Below are 20,742 nucleotides of genomic sequence, written 5' to 3'. Positions count from 1 at the left end.
CTTTGTGTAAGGAGTCTGCACATTTTCTTTTGTATTCTCTATTGCGCATTTTAGTAATAGAGAAGGGGCAGACCCTGATAGGCTCTGTCTTGTTTAAAACTTCCTTCTTTTTTTCCCTTCTGTATTTTTCTGCCCTTCTTTCTATATCTCTGAAGTCCTTTATTTTAGGATCAAAGAAGGGTGGTCTCATCACTATAACAGCCACTGACCTTTTTTTCCTCCCTACTGATTCTAGCCATTTATCGTAGGGAATGTACTAAATTTTAGAGTGACCTTGATTTTAGTCTCCTGTGATGTAGTTTTCCTAAAGCAGCAACAAGTTAGAAACCAGAGGAGTCGCAGGCATGCAAATCAGCAGCTGTCTTTAATCCTTTTCTCTCTTCACTCTCACCCCAACCTGTTTGTTTGTTTGTTTGTTTGTTTTGTTTTTAATTTAAATGAAAGAGGAGAGCACAACAGTGTCCCTTCTTGGGACTCAGAACAAACAACATATGTTTTTGCTGGTTCAGCTTTATCTGCTTGAAATTGACCTTTTAGGGTCAAAAGATCCTCACTTTCCAGTCATCAGTTCAAATCTTCTCGAGTTGACAGTTTGTGGGGAGGGAAGACCAGGATTACCTAGATCACATTCATTTAAATAGTACCTGTGCACTGTGTAGCGTTATAATTGTGCTTTATTTTTGTTTTTACGGGCTATTTCCCATCATGCTGCCGTCTGCACTGCTGTTGGACCACTATACCTATAGAAGGTAAATTAGTCCCTTTGGGACAGATGGAACTGAGAACCTTAAATTGTTTCTGCTCCTTGCTCTTATAGGAATTAGGGAAGCAGTCATGGTAGCTCGTGATGAGTGAGCAGCTCTGTAATTTGTAGACAGAGGTCTAGTGTGTGGGAGTCACTGTTCTGCTGAAGGACTTTGCCGGCATGCCACGCCCCCTCGTAGCAGAGATGCTAGCACACCCACCGGATACTCCAGATTCTGCACAAGGTTCCTTTTAGAGATTGGTTCTTGGTGAATTTTTTTTTTTTTTTTTAGCATCCAGTGTGTTCCAAAGCAGAATAAGTAATAGGTTTTTTTTTTAAATGGCTTTTTTAGACTCAGAATTTATTTTTAACACTGCATAAATTAAGGCCTCTGGTTCCGAAAAATCTTAAGAGGCTTTACTTAAGATCTTTATATATTTTCTGCATACTGGGGAGAGGGAAGAGAAGGTGCTCAGGTGAACCCTAGCACTAACGTGCAGGTGCCACACTCTGTTAGTGTTAATAATGGACGTTTGTCTGTGTTTTTGACAGCTGTTCTATTTTAAGATTCAGTAAGTAGCCTCCAACTCAGTTATCATTGTTTTGCAAGCAACTGTTGTAGCAGGGACTGTGAGATAGCTTAATAATTCTTTTTCCCTTTTTATCTTTCTTGGTTTAATGTTTGAACATTGTTGGGTACCAAGTCCATTTGACTTACTTTTCTTTTTATGTTCCAACTTAAGTGATTGCTCCTGGGTAGATGTAGAATAAAACCCATCCTTTCCCCTTGAGAATAGAGGAAAAGCAAATGAAATATTCTTTTGTGTGCTTATTAGAAAATACTTAACTGGGGATGAAAAGGTATGCTTATTTTCTTGGACGCTGGCATTGATTCTGTGGTCTTTGTGTTGATAATATGTGGCAGCTTCTGAGCATGATACATACAGGTTGGAATACAGAGGCAAGGAAACACAGATTTCTTTTTAATTAATATTAAAATTTAATAAAAATACTGGGTACTCTGTTTTTTAAAAAGACTCGTTGAACTTCAACAGTCATTGTGTGCTTTTTCTAAGTCTCTTGAGAACTTGGTTGGTATTGTCAAAAGGCACTAAGGAAGTGTCAGGTGTGGAACAAGGGAATCACATGACATGTCTTATCCGGGTGTGATTGATGGGAACTTCATTCGTTGCTGTTTTACTACTTTCAAAGTGGAATTGTTATGGGCCCTTTTCTGCTATATTTCTTGCTCTTTTCTTCTTGGTTTAAGAACGAGTTAGAGGGTATTAGATCTTTGAGTAAGTAGGCATATAGATTTATATAGCCCTCATCCATCCTTGTATGTTTTCACAGTGGGACATCCCCTCTTGCATGTCTCAATGCCATGCTACATTCCAATTCAAGAGGAGGAGAGGGGCTATTTTATAAACTGCCCGGCCGAATCAGCCTTTTCACACTCAAGGTAAGTAATAGCAACTCTGTTCTTAAACTTTTAGTGTAAGTCACCTGGTAGGTCTGATATGAGGCCCATCAATTTACATTTCTAATAGGCAGGTGATTCTGATTCTGTTGGTGCCAAATGGCACCTTGAGATGTTCTAGGGTGAACAGGGTTTTAGGAATTATTTAGTCCTATCAGCTATTTTGTCTGTATTCATCTTTTCTTTGTCTATGTCTTTGCAGATTGTGTGCAATGGAGGGATAAGTATGTGTGGGGATAACTGCAAATGTGCTTTAATTAGGGTTTTGTTTGTAATAGTATTGTGAAAGATAAATTACCGGGCAGCTAAAATAAGACCTACTCTATGGAAAATAACTGACGTGTGAACATACTTGTGGAAATTCAAAAACTCATTAGTGTTTTCTAAGTGACGCTAATTACAAAGGAAGAGAAGTTAAGTCAGGTAGAGTTCATAATAAAGCTTAAATAGAGCTGAAATGAACAGGCTAATTATTTTTCTATTACTTGTGATATACATGGCTGTCATTTAGGAGACTGACATGCTGCCTGCTGCACTAAGGAGGCTAGCTTATATGGCTATCATTTAAACCAGGGGTTGACCTACTTTCTGTAAAGCGCCAGATAATAAATCTTTTAGGTTTTGGGGATCATACTGTCTCTATCGTAGTTCTTCACCTCTGCCATTGTAGCAATAAAGCAGCCATAGACCATTCATAAAGGGATGGACAGGCTGTGTTCCAATAAAACTTTATTTTCAAAGACTGTGAGAGGGCCAGATTTGGCTTGGGGCTGTAGTTTGCTGACCTGATTTAGTCATAAGATGACCTGTTGAGGAAGCTGAAAATTTGATGCTGACCCTTTTACTGCGTCCATAATGTGGTTATAAATTGCAATAGTCTATATACAGACTTTTCCCTTTTAGTTTCCTTTTCTTTCCTTTTTAAATGTTTATTCATTTTTGAGAGAGTGTGAACAGGGGAGGGGCAGAGAGAGGGGGACAGAGGACAGAAGTGGGCTCTGCGCTGACAGCAATGAGCCAGATGTGGGGCTCGAACTCACGGGCTGTGAGATTGTGACCTGAGCTGAAGTCAGACGCTCAATCGACTGAGCCACCCAGGCGCCCCTTGTTTTATTTTCTTGATGGACTTATTTTCTTTAATTCAAATTAAACACTTGAGCAAATACCAGTTACATAACCTGCTATCATAAAATTTGATCTTTATGTATACTTTATGTATATTTCAGATGCATCTTATATTCCATGTCTGTGCTGTTTTCTATATTATTTATAATATTTTGGCTTTTTTTTTTTTTTTTTTTTTTTGTTAAGAGGCAGCATAATGTAGGGTCAGGAACCGAGCCTTGGTAGAGACAGAGCCCTGAGTTCAAAACCTAGGTTTATAACCTGGGACAGATTTAACTCTTCTTTATGGTAGTGTCTGCATCCCTGCTACAGAACCAGTCCTTAATAAATGCTAGCTTTTTTGGTGTTTCTTTAGGTTATCTTCAATTGCTCGTTAATGGCATTTTTCTACTATATATTGTTGTATATAACATAATGGTACATAGGTATGTATAATTATGATTGTATTGCATATATAACAAATATGCACGTTGATGGCATATTTCTATATTGGGAGGAGAAATACCTTTTTCTATGAACACCTTGAGGGTAAGAACTGAGTTTTGTCTTTATAACTTGACCACATTTGCTTTATCCCTCTCTACATATGCATGCCTTCCCCTCCCCCCCCCCCCCCCAAACTGTTTGCAAGTATTAGCCAGAACTGGTACTTCATTATTCTACATAACCATAATTTTATTATCACAGTCAAGAAAACTAACATTGATACAGTAGTATTTAATATGTAATCCATATTCAAATTGTCCCTACTTCCCCAAATATTCTTTTTATTTTTTTTACTTTAAAAATTTTTTTTCAACATTTTATTTATTTTTGAGAGACGGAGACAGCAGGAGCAGGGGAGGGGCAGAGAGAGAGGGAGACACAGAATCCAGAGCAGGCTCCAGACCTATCAGCGCAGAGCCTGATGTGGGGCTCGAACCCACGAGTAGTGAGATCATGACCTGAGGCGAAGTCAGATGCTTAACCGACTGAGCCACCCCGGCGCCCCTCCCAAATATTCCTTATAGCTTATATTTTCAGTCCAGTATCCAGTCAAGAATCATGCATTTCAGTTGGTTGACATGTCTCTTTAATCTTTATTAATGTAGAACAGTTCCCTTGCCTTGTTTTGTCCTTTATGGCATTGATATTTTTGAGCAGTTGAGGTCATTTGTCTTGTGGAATTAAATACATTTTTGAAGGACTAATAAAAGTGTAGAAATCTTGGTTATTTCCAGAGCTTTTTGTTTGCACTGTTGGATCATGTCCACTGTTCCCAGGTTGTGGTACAGAGCCACTCAGCAATGGAGGGTGGAAGTGATGGGATGTGTGGTATAGTAGTAGTTGGGTCTGGGTCTTGCCTATAATAAGGGGCAGGAAGGCACAACTTATTTAATTGCGTTTCCCATTTTTTCTTTGGAAGATTTCTTTTTTTTTAAATTTTAACGTTTATTTATTTTTGAGAGACAGAGACAGAGTGCGAGTGGGGGAGGGGCGGAGAGAGAGGGAGACACAGAATCTGAATCAGGCTTCTTTGGAAGATTTCTAGTGATACCTCTGAAATCCTGTACCATTTACTTTGCCTAAGTTTTATGTGTCAAGAAAAAGCATGTGCAGGATGGCTTCTAGATTTTCTGTTCTCTGCTTGGAAATATCTTCTAGTGGGGCCGTCAAGGTCAGAATTCTATCCATCCATGTGATTTTGCTACTTCGTGGAAAACAGGAATTTTTTTCACTTCTGGATACATTTGTGTGGCTGTATCTATGATTACCAAAGGTTTACTGATAAGCTGGAGTCCTTTTGGGTATGCCACAGGGTTTCTTGTCTGATAAAAGTTAGTTTTGTGTCATGTGATGGTACATTTGACACTTTATATATAGATGTTTACATCAGTCCCCAGAGCTAGTCCTCAAGGATGGATGGGATAGATGAAATCTATCCAGGCTTTGAATTCTTTTTTTTTTTAATGCTCATTTATTTTTTAGAGAGAGAGAGAGATACACACACAGAGTGCGAGTGGGGGAGGGGCAGAGAGAGGGAGACCCAGAATCCGAAGCAGGCTCTAGGCTCTGAGCTGTCAGCACAGAGTTTGACACGGGGCTCGAACCCACAAACCGTGAGATCATGACCTGAGCCCAAGTCGGATGCTCAACTGACTGAGCCACCCAGGTGCCCCATGTTTTGAATTCTTGATTTGAATTGCTTTCCTTAAGCCTTTCCTGAAGTCAGCTGTCAGTGTCCATTATTAGTTAGAGGTAGGATTCATACTGTTGTTTACACTTGGGATTCCCTGTTCTTATAAAGCCACTCTGAGCTTCTTTGTAGTATTCTACATTTTTGGACTTTGATGCTGAACTACTACTATGATTTTGTGACTTGGTGGTTGTGTCACTGGTGAGTGTTGCCTATATTGGACTTTACAGCACTTACTGTCAGGCATAACTGCAGTCACGTGAACATTGTTCAGTTTTGTTTTTTTTTTCGTGGAATGATTCTCACATCGATACATCACTTTTGTTACTTAGGGCTATTCGCACTTTATTATACCCTGTGTAAGATATAGGGCTTACCCTTCAGGGTCTTTTAACCCAATTAACAAGCCCAGTTGGATCTTTATAATATGTAGAACATTTTTTTTTTAAGTATAAAAAACATCTTTAGGAAATAGGTGACCGTACTTGAAGTATCCATCCATTAAAATCCACAGTTTGCAAATAAAAGAAAGGAAAAAGCAAATGGAGGAAGAGAGAGCAATGATTATTGCAGCCTCACAATGTTTATATAACTACAATTAAAATATTCAGGTACAGCTCCACACTTACAGCAGTTTCAAAGCTATTTATGTTACTGTTAAGTACCGAAAGAACAAATGAAGTAAGCCTAGACTTAGATACGGTGAAATCATGGAGACTGTCATTTGAAAGGCAGTATCAGAGAACATTTTGATTTGACTTTTGATACATACACAGCAAGCAGAGTGGTCTTTTAAAAATGCAAATCACAGGGCACCTGGGTGGCTCATTTGGTTAAGCGTCAGACTCGATTTCTGATGAGGTCGTGAACCCAGGGTTGTGGGATCGAGTCCCTTGTCAGCTTCTGTGCTGAGTGTGGAGCCTGCTTAAGATTTCTCTTTCCCTCTGTCCCCCGCCCCCTTGCACATGCATGCTTATGTGCTCTCTTTCAAAATAATAAGTAAATACATAAATATATAAAGCAGATTATATCATGTCACTATCGTGTCCGGCCCTTGCCTACTCTGTGATGTGTTGTCCTGGTACTTTTCCCTTGGTCGTCACTAAAGCCGTCCTGGTCTTTACTTTGTTTCTCAACCCCCCAGACTTGTGTCCAGCATAGGGCCCTGCACTTGCTAGCCCTTCTACTATAAAGCTCTATGGTGACTTCTTGTCCTTTGTTTGTTTTTTTACTGTTTATTTATATTTGAGAGAGAAAGAGACAGTGTGAGAGCATGGGAGGGGCAGAGTGAGAGAGATGGAGATGGAATCTGAAGCAGGCTCCAGGCTCTGAGCTGTCAGCACAGAGCCCGATGCGGGGCTCAAACCCACAAGCTGTGAGATCATGACCTGAGCTGAAGTTGGACACATAACTGACTGAGCTACCCAGGCACCCCTTTGTCCTTTGGTTCTTAATCCAAAAATATCTTTTCAGTGAAGTTATCTCTACCCGTCTAACGCTACAACATTAGGAGGGTTTTTGTTTGTTTCATAGCCCTATCAGTATCAGAAATTACCTTGTTGGTTACTTGGTTATCGTTAGTCTCTCCGTACTAGTGTATAAGTGCAGGGACTTTGTTTTCATGGTATCTCCTGTCTCTGGCACATAATAGGTACTTAGTAAGCATTGGCTAGATGAAAAGTAGATCATGGTATCATCAAAACCTTAGCTATCTAGTTCTCCCTGTAATTCACCTTTCTTTTATATCAGTTTTATAATAGAATATGCATGTTTTGGGTTATATTTTCTTTTGCTCAACAAGTCGACTTCTAAGAACCTTTTTTTCCCCCTTGCCCTCTTTAGAGCAGTTCTACATAAATCTGTGAAAGAATCTGCTGACACTAGAAATAAATCTGTCCCAGACAATGGCCATAATCTGGTTCCTCTTAATTGCGGAAGGCAGAAACTGAGCCATTAGAAACAGCTTAAACATTTTAGGTATGTTTTAGATACGATGTTATTATTCCTTTTAGAGTTTTGAACTTTGATCGTCTTGGCTTGTTACAAAAAAGAATTTCTACTTTCATTTAAAATGGTAGTGACACTTTAAGACAATGTCTTTGATAGTCTGTGTTAGTCTTATCAAATCTATGATCTTTTAAATGCTTAGAATCTTAGAATTTTAGTGTAGAAAAGACTGTCAAATCATCCAGTTCATTTTCATTTTGCAGATAGAAAACAGAGCATCTAACAAATTAAATAATTTATCCGTGATTATACATCTGTGTGACAAATGCTTGTGGCCAAGTTGGGAGTAGAACCCAGGGTCCCACCTTTTGAGTTTAAGTTCTTTTCATTATGCCAATTTAGAATAAAGAATTTTTCTACAGGTTTTTTGACCTTTGGTCATTTCATCTTTTTGGAGCAGTTTGTGAGTTCCTTGATACTTCTCGAAGTGTCAGTTTTAGTGTCTTTAGTGAAAAACCTTATAATTGTTTGCTTACTAAAGTAGCTTTTCATGTTTGGAATGTGAATTTTTAGTTATGGCTGGTTGAATTTCTGCACTCTGCATTAATTATATTGGCGTTTCTGATCATAGGTGTTCTTGTCTATGCTAGGATAAGCGATACATGGTGACAGTAAGAGCACCAGACTAGGAGTCAAGGTCTAGGTTCTAGTATAAAGCATCTCAGGTCTTACTGAACATCTCCATTTATCCTTCTTTGTCTCTAACGCTCAGGAGTTGAAGTGGATTGGTCGTTTAAATACTTCAGGTGTAAAACCCTTTTATGTCATGAAATGGAGCTGCAAAATACAAATAGGTGGCTGTGAAACTGCTCTGGTTGAAACAAGCATGAGGGCCCATCTTCTCCGTCTCTTGTGGGTTGTAGTGTCCCCACCCATGCCCCAGGCACTTAAGGATCTTTCCCAGACCCTGGAACTCTGTTGAAAACTTCCTAGAGTAAAAAATCTGTCAAGATCCTTCCTGTGCTCACATTCTAGCATCTAGACTATTTTGTGTGAAAAGTAAGTCGACATGGAATAATTTTTTTTCTTGTTCCTTTGTGATGCATTTGGTATTTACTGGAGGCAGACCGTTTTATTGCGAGCCTTGTTCCACTCTGAACTGTAGGAGGTCTGCACAGAAGGCCCAGTTGGTAGAGCAGTGCCATTTGCTCTGGTTGATAGTAGCAGCAGTTTGGTTTCGATGGAGGCTTTGACCCCTGAGTTGGTAAGAGGTTCCTTATTTGAGTAATTCTCAAGGGATGTCTGGATCTGCCTGTGGAACAGGGGGTATTCTGTTGTTAGGATTCCAAGCCAGCTCAGAGAGAAGAGAGAACTTGATTGTTTTTGGAGCCCTGGTCACACTCTGGTTTTATGTCTAAGAGATGAACTACCTTTTGTCCTTCTACTTCCTGAAGTTCAAAGCCCTGTAACAATAAAGTGTGGTAAAGGTCAGCTACCACAGGTTTCGAAAGCACTGCCACCGGAACGGTTTTGTGGTCGCTCAGCGGGTGGGCAGGATGATAATTTCAGGGTTGCTAAAGTGATGTGTATTTTTGAAACAAAAGAATTATACTTTTAAAGTGTGACTGTAAAGCACTGGGGTTCTAGGAACATGAGGAAATTGTGCATGCTCCAGACTTCCGTGGGACTGTGTTTGAAAATACACACTTTTCTTTGGGTCGGCCAGGATGGAAACTGGGAGTATGATCTCTTCTCTCAGTCGTTCAGATCAGACTTTTTGGGAGAGTTCTTTGAGGAGCTTGTTCAGGCTGACAAAGTAGCTGCTTCTAGTTTAGCGAAGTCTGGAAGAAAAGCTGGAAACTGACATTTGAGTGCTAATTGTATTGCAGACAGGCATCATACTTCTTGCATTGGCCTCTTGCATTGAAACGTAAATACTTGTATTCCTGTACTAATGGGGAAGCAGTCCGAGACAGTTTAAGTAAATGGAACTAAGTCACCTTTGTGGTTATTTGAAGATTTGTATCAACACATGGGGCACAGGCTTAAGAGGTTTGAAGTTTTGACTAGATGAGTTGGTTCTCAAATGGGGAGAATCTTTAAATTCCTTGTGCATCACGAGGCGGGAAAGGAATGGGGAGCAAAAAAGGTCTGTGTTTCTGTTCTGGAAGATGCTTTTTTGATTCAGTTTGACTAGATGTGCTTTTACATGTGTGCCTTTATGCGTCAGTGAATCCCTTCTGTTTTAGTCTTTGACTCTGTGTGCCAGTTTTTCTTGGGTAAATTAACTAGGGACAATTCTCCTTCTACTTCTAACCTCTTGTACTTTTTTTGGTGTCCATCCCCATTGCCCATCACCTGAATTTAAGCTATCCTCATATGCCGGATACTGAAATCGCTCTTGCCTGGGCTCCTTGCTTTCACTGTTGTCCCCTCAGCGTCCACTTTGCTCCTTGATAATCCACACAGTAGCCAGAGAGACTTTTTATTTTATTTATTTATTTTTAATTTTTTTTTTTTAATGTTTTTTTTTTTTGAGAGAGAGACACAGCACGAGCAGGGAAGGGGCAGAGAGAGAGAGAAGGAGACACAGAGTGTGAAGCAGGCTCCAGGCTCTGAGCTGTCAGCACAGAGCCCGACTCGGGGCTCAAACTCACGAACTGTGAGATCATGACCTGAGCCGAAGTTGGACGCTTAACCGACTGAGCCACCCAGGCGCCCCGGAGAGACTTTTTAAAAAACATAATTTGACCACGACACATGTCTTTTTCGTGCCTGTCAGTGGTTTCCCATGGCATTTACCAAAAAAATCCAAACCTTGCTCAGCCACACTCCCCTTCTTTCTATTCTTTGAACTTCTTAAGTTCTTTCCAGTTTTAGGGTCTCCCATTTGGAACTCTTTTCTGCTTTTCCCTGGTTGTAGATCTTAAATGTTCGTTCCTCAGGACCTGTATCTCTAAATTGGATTTTCCTCTTGGGCCCCGAATTTTACTTAACGCTTACACATCTATGATTCTATAATTATTTAGGTGATTGTTTACAGGGTGTCTCCTGACTAGGTGTTGGGGTAGAGAATCTGCATTATTTTGTTCTTGGCCTCAAATATCTTTACCATCTATCATAGGAGGTGCTCAGTAAATGTTTGTTCGATAAATGTAGTGGAAAAACACATAGAAGCAGGTCATTACTACTTGACTGGTAGTAGTTCTCTATGCCAAACAGTCAAATTGGTTTAGGATAGTAAGTTTTAGTATCAAAATTGAAATATATAGTATGGAATGTTTATCAGGATCTCTTTTCCATGGAATGAAGGATTTGAAAATCTGTGAAATGTAAGCTTTCTTTTCTCAAAAAAAAAAAAAAGGCGCAGTGTTGCTTCTTAAAAAATTTATTTATTTAAAAAATTTATTTTATTACATCTATTTGTTTTTGAGAGAGTGAGACTGAGCATGAGTGGGGGAGGGGCAGAGAGAGAAGGAGACATAGAATCCGAAGCGGGCTCCAGGCTCTGAGCAAGCGGTCAGCACAGAGCCTGATGTGGGGCTCGAACTCACGAACCGTGAGATCATCACCTGAGCCGAAGTTGGACACTTACCTGACTGAGCCACCCAGGTGCCCCAGTAGGCCCAGCGTTGCTTTTGAAAATTAGTGCCATATTTATTCCTGATCATCTGTATGTGCCTCCTCCCGCCGCCCTTGTTCTGCTGCCTGTCTCTGGAAGCTTTTAGGCTCTTTTCCATGGGTGTATACTTTAGTGTGTGTCATTTTTCACCCCATGTGGCTTACTCAAATGTCTGATGACATGGGTTGAGGGCTTATTCTTTATTGAAGAGTCAGGCTAGTGGGGAGTTCAGTGTGTGGTGGTTTTGTGGCTTCACTCGTCTCCTGCAGCAGTGGGAGCAGTTGTTGCTTAAATGCATGGTACTAGATTAAGGGTGTCTGTCTCCTCCTAATGCAGACTTTTAACAATTCCTCATCCTTGTCTGCCTTAGTACCTGGTTTAAAATCTGAGCACTCTGGAATTTAGAGGATGAGTCTACTTGGTTCTTTTCAGTACCTCCCTCTGTAACACTTAGATTTCATCTTTCTTTGTTTTGCTGACTTGTTTCCTTTGCTTCTCTGTTTTTTTCTCACCGACAACTTCCAGATTATATCTCCACCCTGGGTATTTCCCCCTGAACATCAAATTTGTATCTATTAAATTGCTTATTCAGTATCTCTGTTTGGATACTAATGGCATCTCAAAATTAACATGTATGAAACCAATCTCCGGATTTTCCCACCTGAAACCTGTTGCACCCTTTTTTTGCCTAAATCAGTTAAGGGGAATTCCATCTTTTACGTGGCTTAGGTTAGAAATCTTGGAGTTGTCTTGACTCCTTTCTTATCATGGCATATGTAATCATCAATAAATCCTGTTTGCTTAACTTTCAGAATATATCCCATTTTACCACTATCCCTCACCCACACCCTGCTTTAAACCATCGTCTTTCCCCTAGATTATTATAATAACCTCCTGGTTGTCTCCTTGCTTCCATTCTTGCCACTCTCCTCAGCACTGGAGCTAGGAAGATTTTCATTTTCATTTTTATTTTTTATGTTAGATCATGTCATTCCTCTGCTCAGAACTCTCCAGGGTTTACCCTCCCTCGCGTTCACTTCGGGTCAAGGCCAAAATCTTTGGAGTCATTTGCAGTGCTCTTACAAGATTGGCCTGCACCCTCACTCTCATCCCCTTTCTTCTTACTCTGCCCCTGGGTCTCTCTGCTGGGTGAACACAGTGGCCTCCCTGGTGGTCCTTGAACGTGCTGCCACTGTTCTCTCAGGGCTTTTGTCCTTACTGTTTCAGCTGTCTGCCATGCTTTCCCCCCGTGTATGTGCATGCCTTGCTCCCACAGCCCCTTCAGGTCTTGCTCAGATTGTACCCTCATCGCTCCCCACCCCTTAGTACTCCCCTGTTCCCTGCCTTTTGTTTTTCTACTTGATATTTATTATCTACTTGGTCTGATATTAGGTGTGTATTTTGTGTTTTGCTATCGTTTGTCTCCTTTGAGTAGAGCAAACTTTGCTAGAGGACGGGTTTTTAATTTTAGTTACTGTTGTCTCTCAATAAATATTTGTGTAAATGTATCATATTTTATTTCTTTTAATTTGATAATACAGTAAATTCTGTTAACAGATACTTTTTTCCAGTGCTCAAACGTCCTTGTATTCCTAGTCTTTTTAAACATACATTGCTGGATTTAGTATGACTCATTTATTTAGGATTTTTACATCTGTATTCATAAGTGATATATCTGTGATATTTTGATTTCAAACTTGGTTCTGTTTTGGTGTGAAAACAAGCCATGCTGTTTTCCCTCTCTTGATTCTCTGTAGTAGTCTAAGACAGAGATTTGTTCTATTAGTAGAACGTGTATAAAACCTACTGGGCATGATGTATTTTATTTTGCGAATATATTATCTTTACTCTTTTCTTGTGAGATGCATAATTTTTAAAACAATTTTTTTAATGTTTATTTTGAGAGAGACAGACACAGCACGAGTTGGGGAGGGGCAGAGAGAGAGAGGGAGACACAGAATCTAAAACAGGCTCCAGACTCTGAGCGGCCAGCACAGAGCCCGATGGGGGCCTCGAACCCATGAACCATGAGATCATGACCTGAACTGAAGTTGGATGCTTAACCAACTGAGCCACCTAGGTGCCCCTAAAAATAATCTTCATGTGAATAGAATCATGTGTTTTCCTCTGAGTTGTTGCTTTTTATCATTTCTGAGCTTGAAATGTGCGGATGCGTTTAATTGACACACATATTTTCTGCTGTGGGCTGTCTTACAGTATGAATATACCATGATTTATGTGTCCATTTTCTTCTTGGTATGTTTTTGGGTTTGTAACACACAGTGCTGCACTGAGTACTTCTGTACGCGTCTCCCGGTGTGCATGTGGAGGAGCTTTCCCTAGGGTGTGTGTGTTGCTGGGAATGGGACTGACAAGTAGGCTTTGCACCTGATGGGCATTACTAGGAAGTACAGCTGCTTTTCGGAGTGAATATGAATTCCTGTTGCCTGACAGCCTGAGTATTGTGGATGTAAAATAGTATTTTGTGCTTTTCTTCCTGTTTTTAAATTATGGCATAATTTACATACAGTAGAATTAACCCGTTTTGATGTAGTAGTGTGCAATTCTGTGAAGTTTTTTAAAAGTTCATTTGATTTTTTTTTTTAGTTCACATTCATTTTGACATTTTATCGGGCTCTTTAAAGAAATGCTGTAGTGGCTTTAATGCAGTTGCTCCAGTAACTGTTAATGCTAATGTGCTTCTCCCTCCCCTAAAAATTCAGCTTCACATTTGTATACAGTAAAATTCACCCTTTTTTAGGTTATAATCCTTTGAGTTTGACAAACAAAATTGCCATCATAATTAGGATACAGAGCAGTACCATCACCCCGGAACCTTCCCCCGTGCCCTTTTGTGATCTGCTTGTCTCTCCACCCTAACTCCTTGGCAGCCATTGATTTGTTTTCTATCCTTGTAGTCGTATAAATGGAATCATATGTTATGTAGCCCTTGGAGTCGGCTTCCTTTACTTTGTATGAGGTATTTGAGATTTAGCCATCTTGTAATGTGTATCAAATCAACAGTTTGTTTCTTTTTTATTGCTGAATAAAGTCCCATTGTGTGGATCTACGACATTTTGCTTATCCATTTCTCAGTTGATGGACATTTGTATTGTTTCCTCCTTGTGATTACCTTTTTTTTTTTTTAAGCTTATTTATTTATTTTGAGACAGAGTGTGCGGGGGGGGGGGGGGGCAGAGGGATAGGGGGATAGAGGATCCTACGTGGGCTCCATGCTGACTGGCAGCGAGCCCGATGGGCTCGAACTCACAAACCGTGAGATGATAACCTAAGCCAAAGTCAGATGCTCAACTGACTGAGCCATCCAGGTGCCCCCACAGATGACCTTTAAAAAATATTACAGCATTTCATGTGAAATGTAAGATTCTTATGATACTGTTCTTCCACTTACCCATTCCTAGCCTTTGTGCTGTTGTTATACATTTTACTTCTTACATTTTGCAAAACATTATTATTACCTTTGCTTTAAACAGTTCTTTTTAAAAAAAATTTAAGTGGGGAGAAATGTTATTTTTACCCATGTTTACCATTTCTGGAGTTCTTTATTCCTTCATTTTCTAAGTTTCCATTTGCTACCATTTTCCTTCCTCCAGAAGAACCTCCATTCACACTTGTCCTGCAGGTCTGCTGTGACAGGTTCTCTCAGTTTTTCTTTGTATGACAGTCTTTGTTTTGCTTTAAAGAATATTTTAGCTAGATACTGATTTCTAGGTTTAAAGTTGTTTTTGTTTCTCCCTTTCAGCATTTCAAGTTTTTTTTTTTTTAATTTATTTTTATTTTTGTGAGAGAGCGTGAGCGGGGCAAGGGCAGAGAGAGGGGGGGGGGTCAGAAGATCTCAAGTGGGCTCTGTGCTGACAGCAGAGAGCCCTATGCGGGGCTCAAACTGACAAACCCTGGGAGCATGGCCTGAGCCAAAGGCAGACGCTTCACTGAGCCACCCAGGGGCCCCTCCCTTTCAGCATTTTAAAGATACCAATCCTTTGTCTTCTGGTTTGCATAGTTTCTGATGTTGTGGCTGTTCTTATGTTTGTTCTTCTCTTTTCTGTTGAAGGCTTTAAAAATTTTCTCTGTATCTTAGATTTTGACAACTTGATGGTCATGTACCATGGTGAACTCAGATCTGTGGGTCAAATTTGAAATATTTTTAACCATAATTTCCTTAATTTTTCCCCTGTTGTCCTGTTTCTTCCGGGATATATGTATGTTTGACCACTCTGTATCATCCTACAGATCACTGAGGATCTGTATCTTAAATTTTTCCAATCTTTATCCTCTGTGCTTCATTTTGGATACTTTCTGTTGCTACTGGCCTTTTTTTTCCTGCAGTGTCTAACTTGCTGTTAATCTCATCCAGTGAAATTTTCATTAGAGATAATTGTTTTAATCTTTAGAAATTCCACTTTTTAAAATATCTTCTATTTTCTTTTCATGTTGTCTCCTTAGATTTTTTTTTTTTTAAGTTTGTTTATTTTGAGAGAGAGACAGCGAGCAAGGGAGGGGCAGAGAGAGAGGAAGAGAGAGAATCCCAAGTAGGCTCCATGCTGTCAGCGTGGAGCCTTGTTGTGGGGTTTGAACTCACGAACTGTGAGATCATGACCTGAGCTGAAAACTAGAGTCGGATGCTTAACCCACTGAGCCACCCAGGCACCCCCGGGTTTTTTTGTTTTTTAAGCTTATTTATTTTGAGAGACAGAGTGAGCAGGGGAGGGGCAGAGAGGGAGAGAGAGGGAGAGAGAGAATCCCAAGCAGACTCCACAGTGTCAGCGTGGACCCCGCTCATGTTGTGGTTTTTAATTCTTGGTCATGTTGTGTGTGTTTAGACTAGCTGTTTTAAGTCTTTGTCTCTTAATTCCATCTTGTCTGTCATATCTTGGTCTGTTGCTCTTGGTGGACTATTCTGCTTATTGGTCACATTTTCCTGCTTACTGGCATATCTAAGTAGTTTTGTTTGGATGCCGAACAATGTGAAATTTACGTTGTTGGGTACTACAATTTATCTTCCTTTCAAGAATGTTGGGCTTTATTTTGGGAGGTAGTTAGGTTACTCTCTTGGAGGCTTGATTTTAAGCTTTCTCAGGGCAGGTTTAGCCTTTAATGATAGTTTAACTCTATTAGAAGGTATTTCTTTTCTGGGGTCTCTACTATAAATGCCTCAGATGTTTAACAATGTCCCTCCCCTTTGGCTGGCTGTTAACCCTCCCTCCCTAGGCTTTCTGCTCTGGGAATTATTCGTCATTCATTGCCCTGCCTGTGGAGTTTGAACCTGCACTATGCAGACACCCCATGCAGATTTCTGGAGGTCTTTTTCTGCATAGCTTCCTCCTGTCTGTGATTCTGCTTTGCAACTTTCAGCCACCTCAGCCTCCCAGAACTTTGATCTCTGTCTCAGCTCAGGAAAACCACACTGCTCTGCGTGGGATCCCCTGTTCTTCTCTGTTGTCTGCATTGAACCCACAGGCAGAAAGCCAGGGCAGTTGTAGTAATCAGTTTATTTGTTTTTCTTGTCTTAGGGATAAGTCTTGAGTGCCTGTTTTCTAATGTTGAAAACAGTTTTTTCATGTATTCTGTTCAGTTCTTAGGTCTTTATAGCAAGAGGGAAAGTTTGGCAACTGTTAGTCTATTGTGACCTAGAGCAAAAGTTTGCTTGCTTACTTACACATGTACGTGTGTGTATGTGTGTGTATTTTTTTTTCAGGCATGCAAGATTGTTTTATTTTTATTTATATTTTTTATTGAAGTGTAGCTGACATACAGTATTATATTAGTTTCAGGTGTAAAATCTAGTGATTCTACAGTTCTATACATTACAAAGTGATCACCCTGATAAATCTATCATCTGTCACCAAAGGTGTTACAATAGTATTAACTGTATTCCCTATGCTGTACATTTCATCCTAGTGATTTTTTTATTTTGTAACTGGAAGTTTGGTGTGTTCAAAGACAAAATATTTCATGAGTTCTTACTGATAATTCCAATTTAAATTCAAGACTGAAGGTTTTTTACTTGAACTTTTTTAGTCTTGTCTGTGTACCTCCTTTCTGTCTTGCGGAAATTATGGTTTCCTGTGAAACCACAGAATTCCTTGTTGCTTCTTCCAGCAGTTTCAGAACAACAATACCAGTAGCACCAACACCAGCAATATGATTGCTCTAAAGTGGTTTTGTTGTTGTTGTTGGCCTTAGGGCATATCTCCTGAGGCTGCAGTTTAAAATCACTCGATATAATTAATTTGTGGGTATGACATCAATTTGATACGCAGTTTGTTTGGTTCATTACTTTTATGTGTCTTTTTTGTTTTGTTTTGTTTTTTGTGCAAGGTGGGAGGGATTGCTTTTATAAATTTTAATTTTACTTTATACTGACATAAAATATGTGTGCTTAGATATACCGCATGATGTTTATTCAATGAAGTCTAACTCCTGTCCTGTCCCCTGTACACATTCCTTCTTTCCCCTATGGGTGGCTAAGTGTTTTATTTGTTTTTTGTTTCTTCAGTTTCTTTCCTTTTTAGAAAGGTAAACAAATAACATATCTGTAGTTATATCTTCCTCCTTTCGTAGAATGGCATTGTAGGAGAAAAAATAAATTTCTCTTTACCCTTTAGGTTCTTGGCTGGGACGTTCTCTGTAGTAAAAGAGAGATTAACAGGAGAAAAACAAATTTAATTTAATTTCATACATATGAGGACCCCCACAGATATGAGACCCAAGAAAGTGACCAAAGGGTGGCAGCTTTTTATGCTTTTTAGATACGGAAGCAATGCATTTGTGAAGAATTGACAAGACAAAAGTTTGGGCTTGGGGTAGCAAATTAATGAAGTAGAGTACCATGGTTAGTTTATGTACCCTCTGTGCCCTGAATTCCGTATCTCTGGCACTAAGGGTGCCTTCTACCCTCCAGGTGCCAGAAGGGTGCCCTTCACAGGGGGAGTCTATTTCCTGCTTTCAGGGGGAGAGGAGGTCAGAGTGTCCTTGTACCAGCTGTTTCTCAAGTATCTTGAATTCAGAGTAGTCCACACGCCCCAGTGGCACATCCTAGGCCGCCTGCTGTCAGCAGCACACACATTTTTGCTCACTTTACTTTTTTCACTTAGCAGTATGTCCAGATCACCCTATAGCCGTATATAGAGAGATTCTTCATTTTTCTTCCAGTGGTGTAATGCATGTGGATTTACCACTGTCAGTGCTAATCAAAGTGTGACCATAGACCACTGTCGATTTGTGAACTATTGTTCCTTTCTGTGGTAGGTACAGGACTTGGGAGTGTGTAGAAACTTCTATCACAATTTGATATTGCTGCAGCATCTAGGAGATGATTGGTAGGTCAGCTTGGGTAGTTTTCAGGCTTGCACAGTGAGTTATGTGGGCTGATCATCTGCCAGTAGCACCACATGTGGATCTTTGATGGGTTGGGGAAAAAATCCCAAACTGATTCTCAAACTCAGATGGATTGAAGAGGAGTATATGCACTCTGTGTACCCTGTTGGTGAACATGACCCCACGAGGTTTTTAAAAATTTTTTTTTGTTCTGTTTTGTTTTTTTTAATGTTTATTTATTTTGGGAAAGAGAGACAGCACATGCAGGGGAAGGGCAGGGAGAGAGGGAGACACAGAATCTAAAGCAGGCTCCAGGCTCTGAGCTGTCAGCACAGAGCCTGACACAGGGCCCGAACTCATGAACCACGAGATCATGACCTGAGCCAAAGCTGGATATTCAACTGACTAAACCACCCAGGCGCCCTGACCCCACAAGTTTTGACATGTGTGCTTTTATACTTTTCCAGTTCTAAATATTTTGGAATTTCTCTTATGAAATATCATTTAACTCATGAATTGTAGTGGTTTTAAAAAATTTTTTTCTTTTTTTTTTTTAAATTTTTTTTAACGTTTATTTATTTTTGAGACAGAGAGAGAGAGAGAGAGAGCATGAACAGGGGAGGGTCAGAGAAAGAGGGAGACACAGCATCTGAAACAGGCTCCAGGCTCTGAGCTATCAGCACAGAGCCCGACGCAGGGCTTGAACTCACGGACTGCGAAATCATGACCTGAGCTGAAGTTGGACGCTTAACCGACTGAGCCACCCAGGAGCCCCTAAAAAAAATTTTAAATATATATTGTATCCTCCCATTTTACCCCTTTTACTAAATCAGTGTCGAAGAAGTGTTCTGTGTGTTTTGGATTCTGTTGAAACTTCTTTTCTGGCTTAATATATGGTTAAGTTTTTTTTTTTTTTTCCATTAATTTATTTTTAAATTTACATCCGAATTAGCATATAGTACAACAGTGATTTCAGGAGTAGACTCCTTAATGCCTCTACCCATTTAGCCCATTTCCCCTCCCACAACCTCTCCAGCAACCCTCTGTTTGTTCACTATATTTAAGGGTCTCTTATGTTTTGTCTCCCTCCCTGTTTTTATATTATTTTCCTTCCCTTCCCTTATGTTCAATCTGTTTTGTCTCTTACAGTCCTCATATGAGTGAAGTCAATGATTTTTATATTGCATTTTGAGACTAGCTAAAAGAGCAGATCTAATTTCATTTAGCATGATACCCTCCGGTTCCATCCACGTAGTTGTAAATGGTAAGATTTCATTCTTTTTGATTGCTGAGTAACACTCCGCTCTGTGTGTGTGTGTGTGTGTGTGTGTGTGTGTGTGTGTGTGTGTATATATATACCACATCTTCTTTTTCCATTCATCCATCGATGGACATTTGGGCTCTCTCTTTCCATACTTTGGCTATTGTTGATAGTGCTGCTATAAACGTGGGGGTGCATGTGTCCCTTTGAAACAGCACTCCTGTATCCCTTGGATAAATTCCTAATAGTGCATTTGCTGGGTTGTAGGATAGTTCTGTTTTTAATTTTTTGAGGAACCTCCATACTGTTTTCCAGAGTGGCTGCACCAGTTTGCATTCCTACCAGCAGTGCAAAAGAGATCCTCTTTCTCCCAATCCTTGCCAACATCTGTTGTTGCCTGACTTGTTAATGTTAGCCATTCTGACAGGTTATATGGTTAGTTTTTTAAGTCTTCAGGATACACTTTAATGGTGTTTATATTTTGTGCTTATCTATTTTTGTATCACAGTATTCTGTATACATATTATCAGTCAAGTTTTTAAGTTTTAAAATCTCCTCTTTAATTTTTTAAAAATGTTTATTTTTGAGAGAGTGAGAGCAAGAGAGAGTGAGCAAGCATGAGCAAGGGAGGGGTAGAGAGAGAGGTAGACAGAATCTGAAGCATGCTTTAGGCTCAGAGCACTGAGTACTCATGTACTGTGAGATCATGACCTGAGCCAAAGTTGGATGCTTAAACGACTGAGCCACCCAGGTGCCCCTAAAATCTCTGTCTTTAATTTTTAATGTGCTTTATGTATCAGTTTGAGAAATAGCTCTAATTGTGGATTTGTCAATTTCTCAAGATCAGATAATTCTTCCTTTCTCTCCCTCCCTCTCCCCCCCCATATATGTATGTATATATATACACATACATATATATATATATATATATATATTTTTTTTTTAAGTTTGTTTATTTTGAGAGAGAGTGCAAACAGGGGAGAGGGGAGGGACAGAGAGAGAGGGAGAGAGAGAGAATCCCAAGTAGGCTCTGCACTGCCAGCACAGA

At 39.9% G+C, this 20,742-nt stretch overlaps 1 protein-coding gene across 5 annotated transcripts in view; it reads left to right on the top strand.

The window, feature by feature from the left end:
• ASXL1 (ASXL transcriptional regulator 1) overlaps window positions 1–20,742 on the top strand; it is a 75,658-nt gene that overhangs the window by 7,212 nt on the left and 47,704 nt on the right. For 4 of the 5 annotated variants that reach the window (XM_042931284.1, XM_042931289.1, XM_042931286.1 and 1 more), the window contains exons 3-4: window positions 747–749; window positions 2,099–2,207. In XM_042931284.1, the coding sequence (XP_042787218.1) occupies window positions 747–749; window positions 2,099–2,207 (112 nt within the window). The remainder of the gene's footprint in view (window positions 1–746; window positions 750–2,098; window positions 2,208–20,742) is intronic. The other variant, XM_042931285.1, reaches the window with a different exon arrangement.

Source organism: Panthera leo, chromosome A3 (genome assembly GCF_018350215.1).
Source record: "Panthera leo isolate Ple1 chromosome A3, P.leo_Ple1_pat1.1, whole genome shotgun sequence".
Lineage (NCBI taxonomy): Eukaryota > Metazoa > Chordata > Mammalia > Carnivora > Felidae > Panthera > Panthera leo.
Note: the sequence above shows the minus strand (reverse complement) of the source record. Positions and strands in the feature narration are given on the sequence as shown.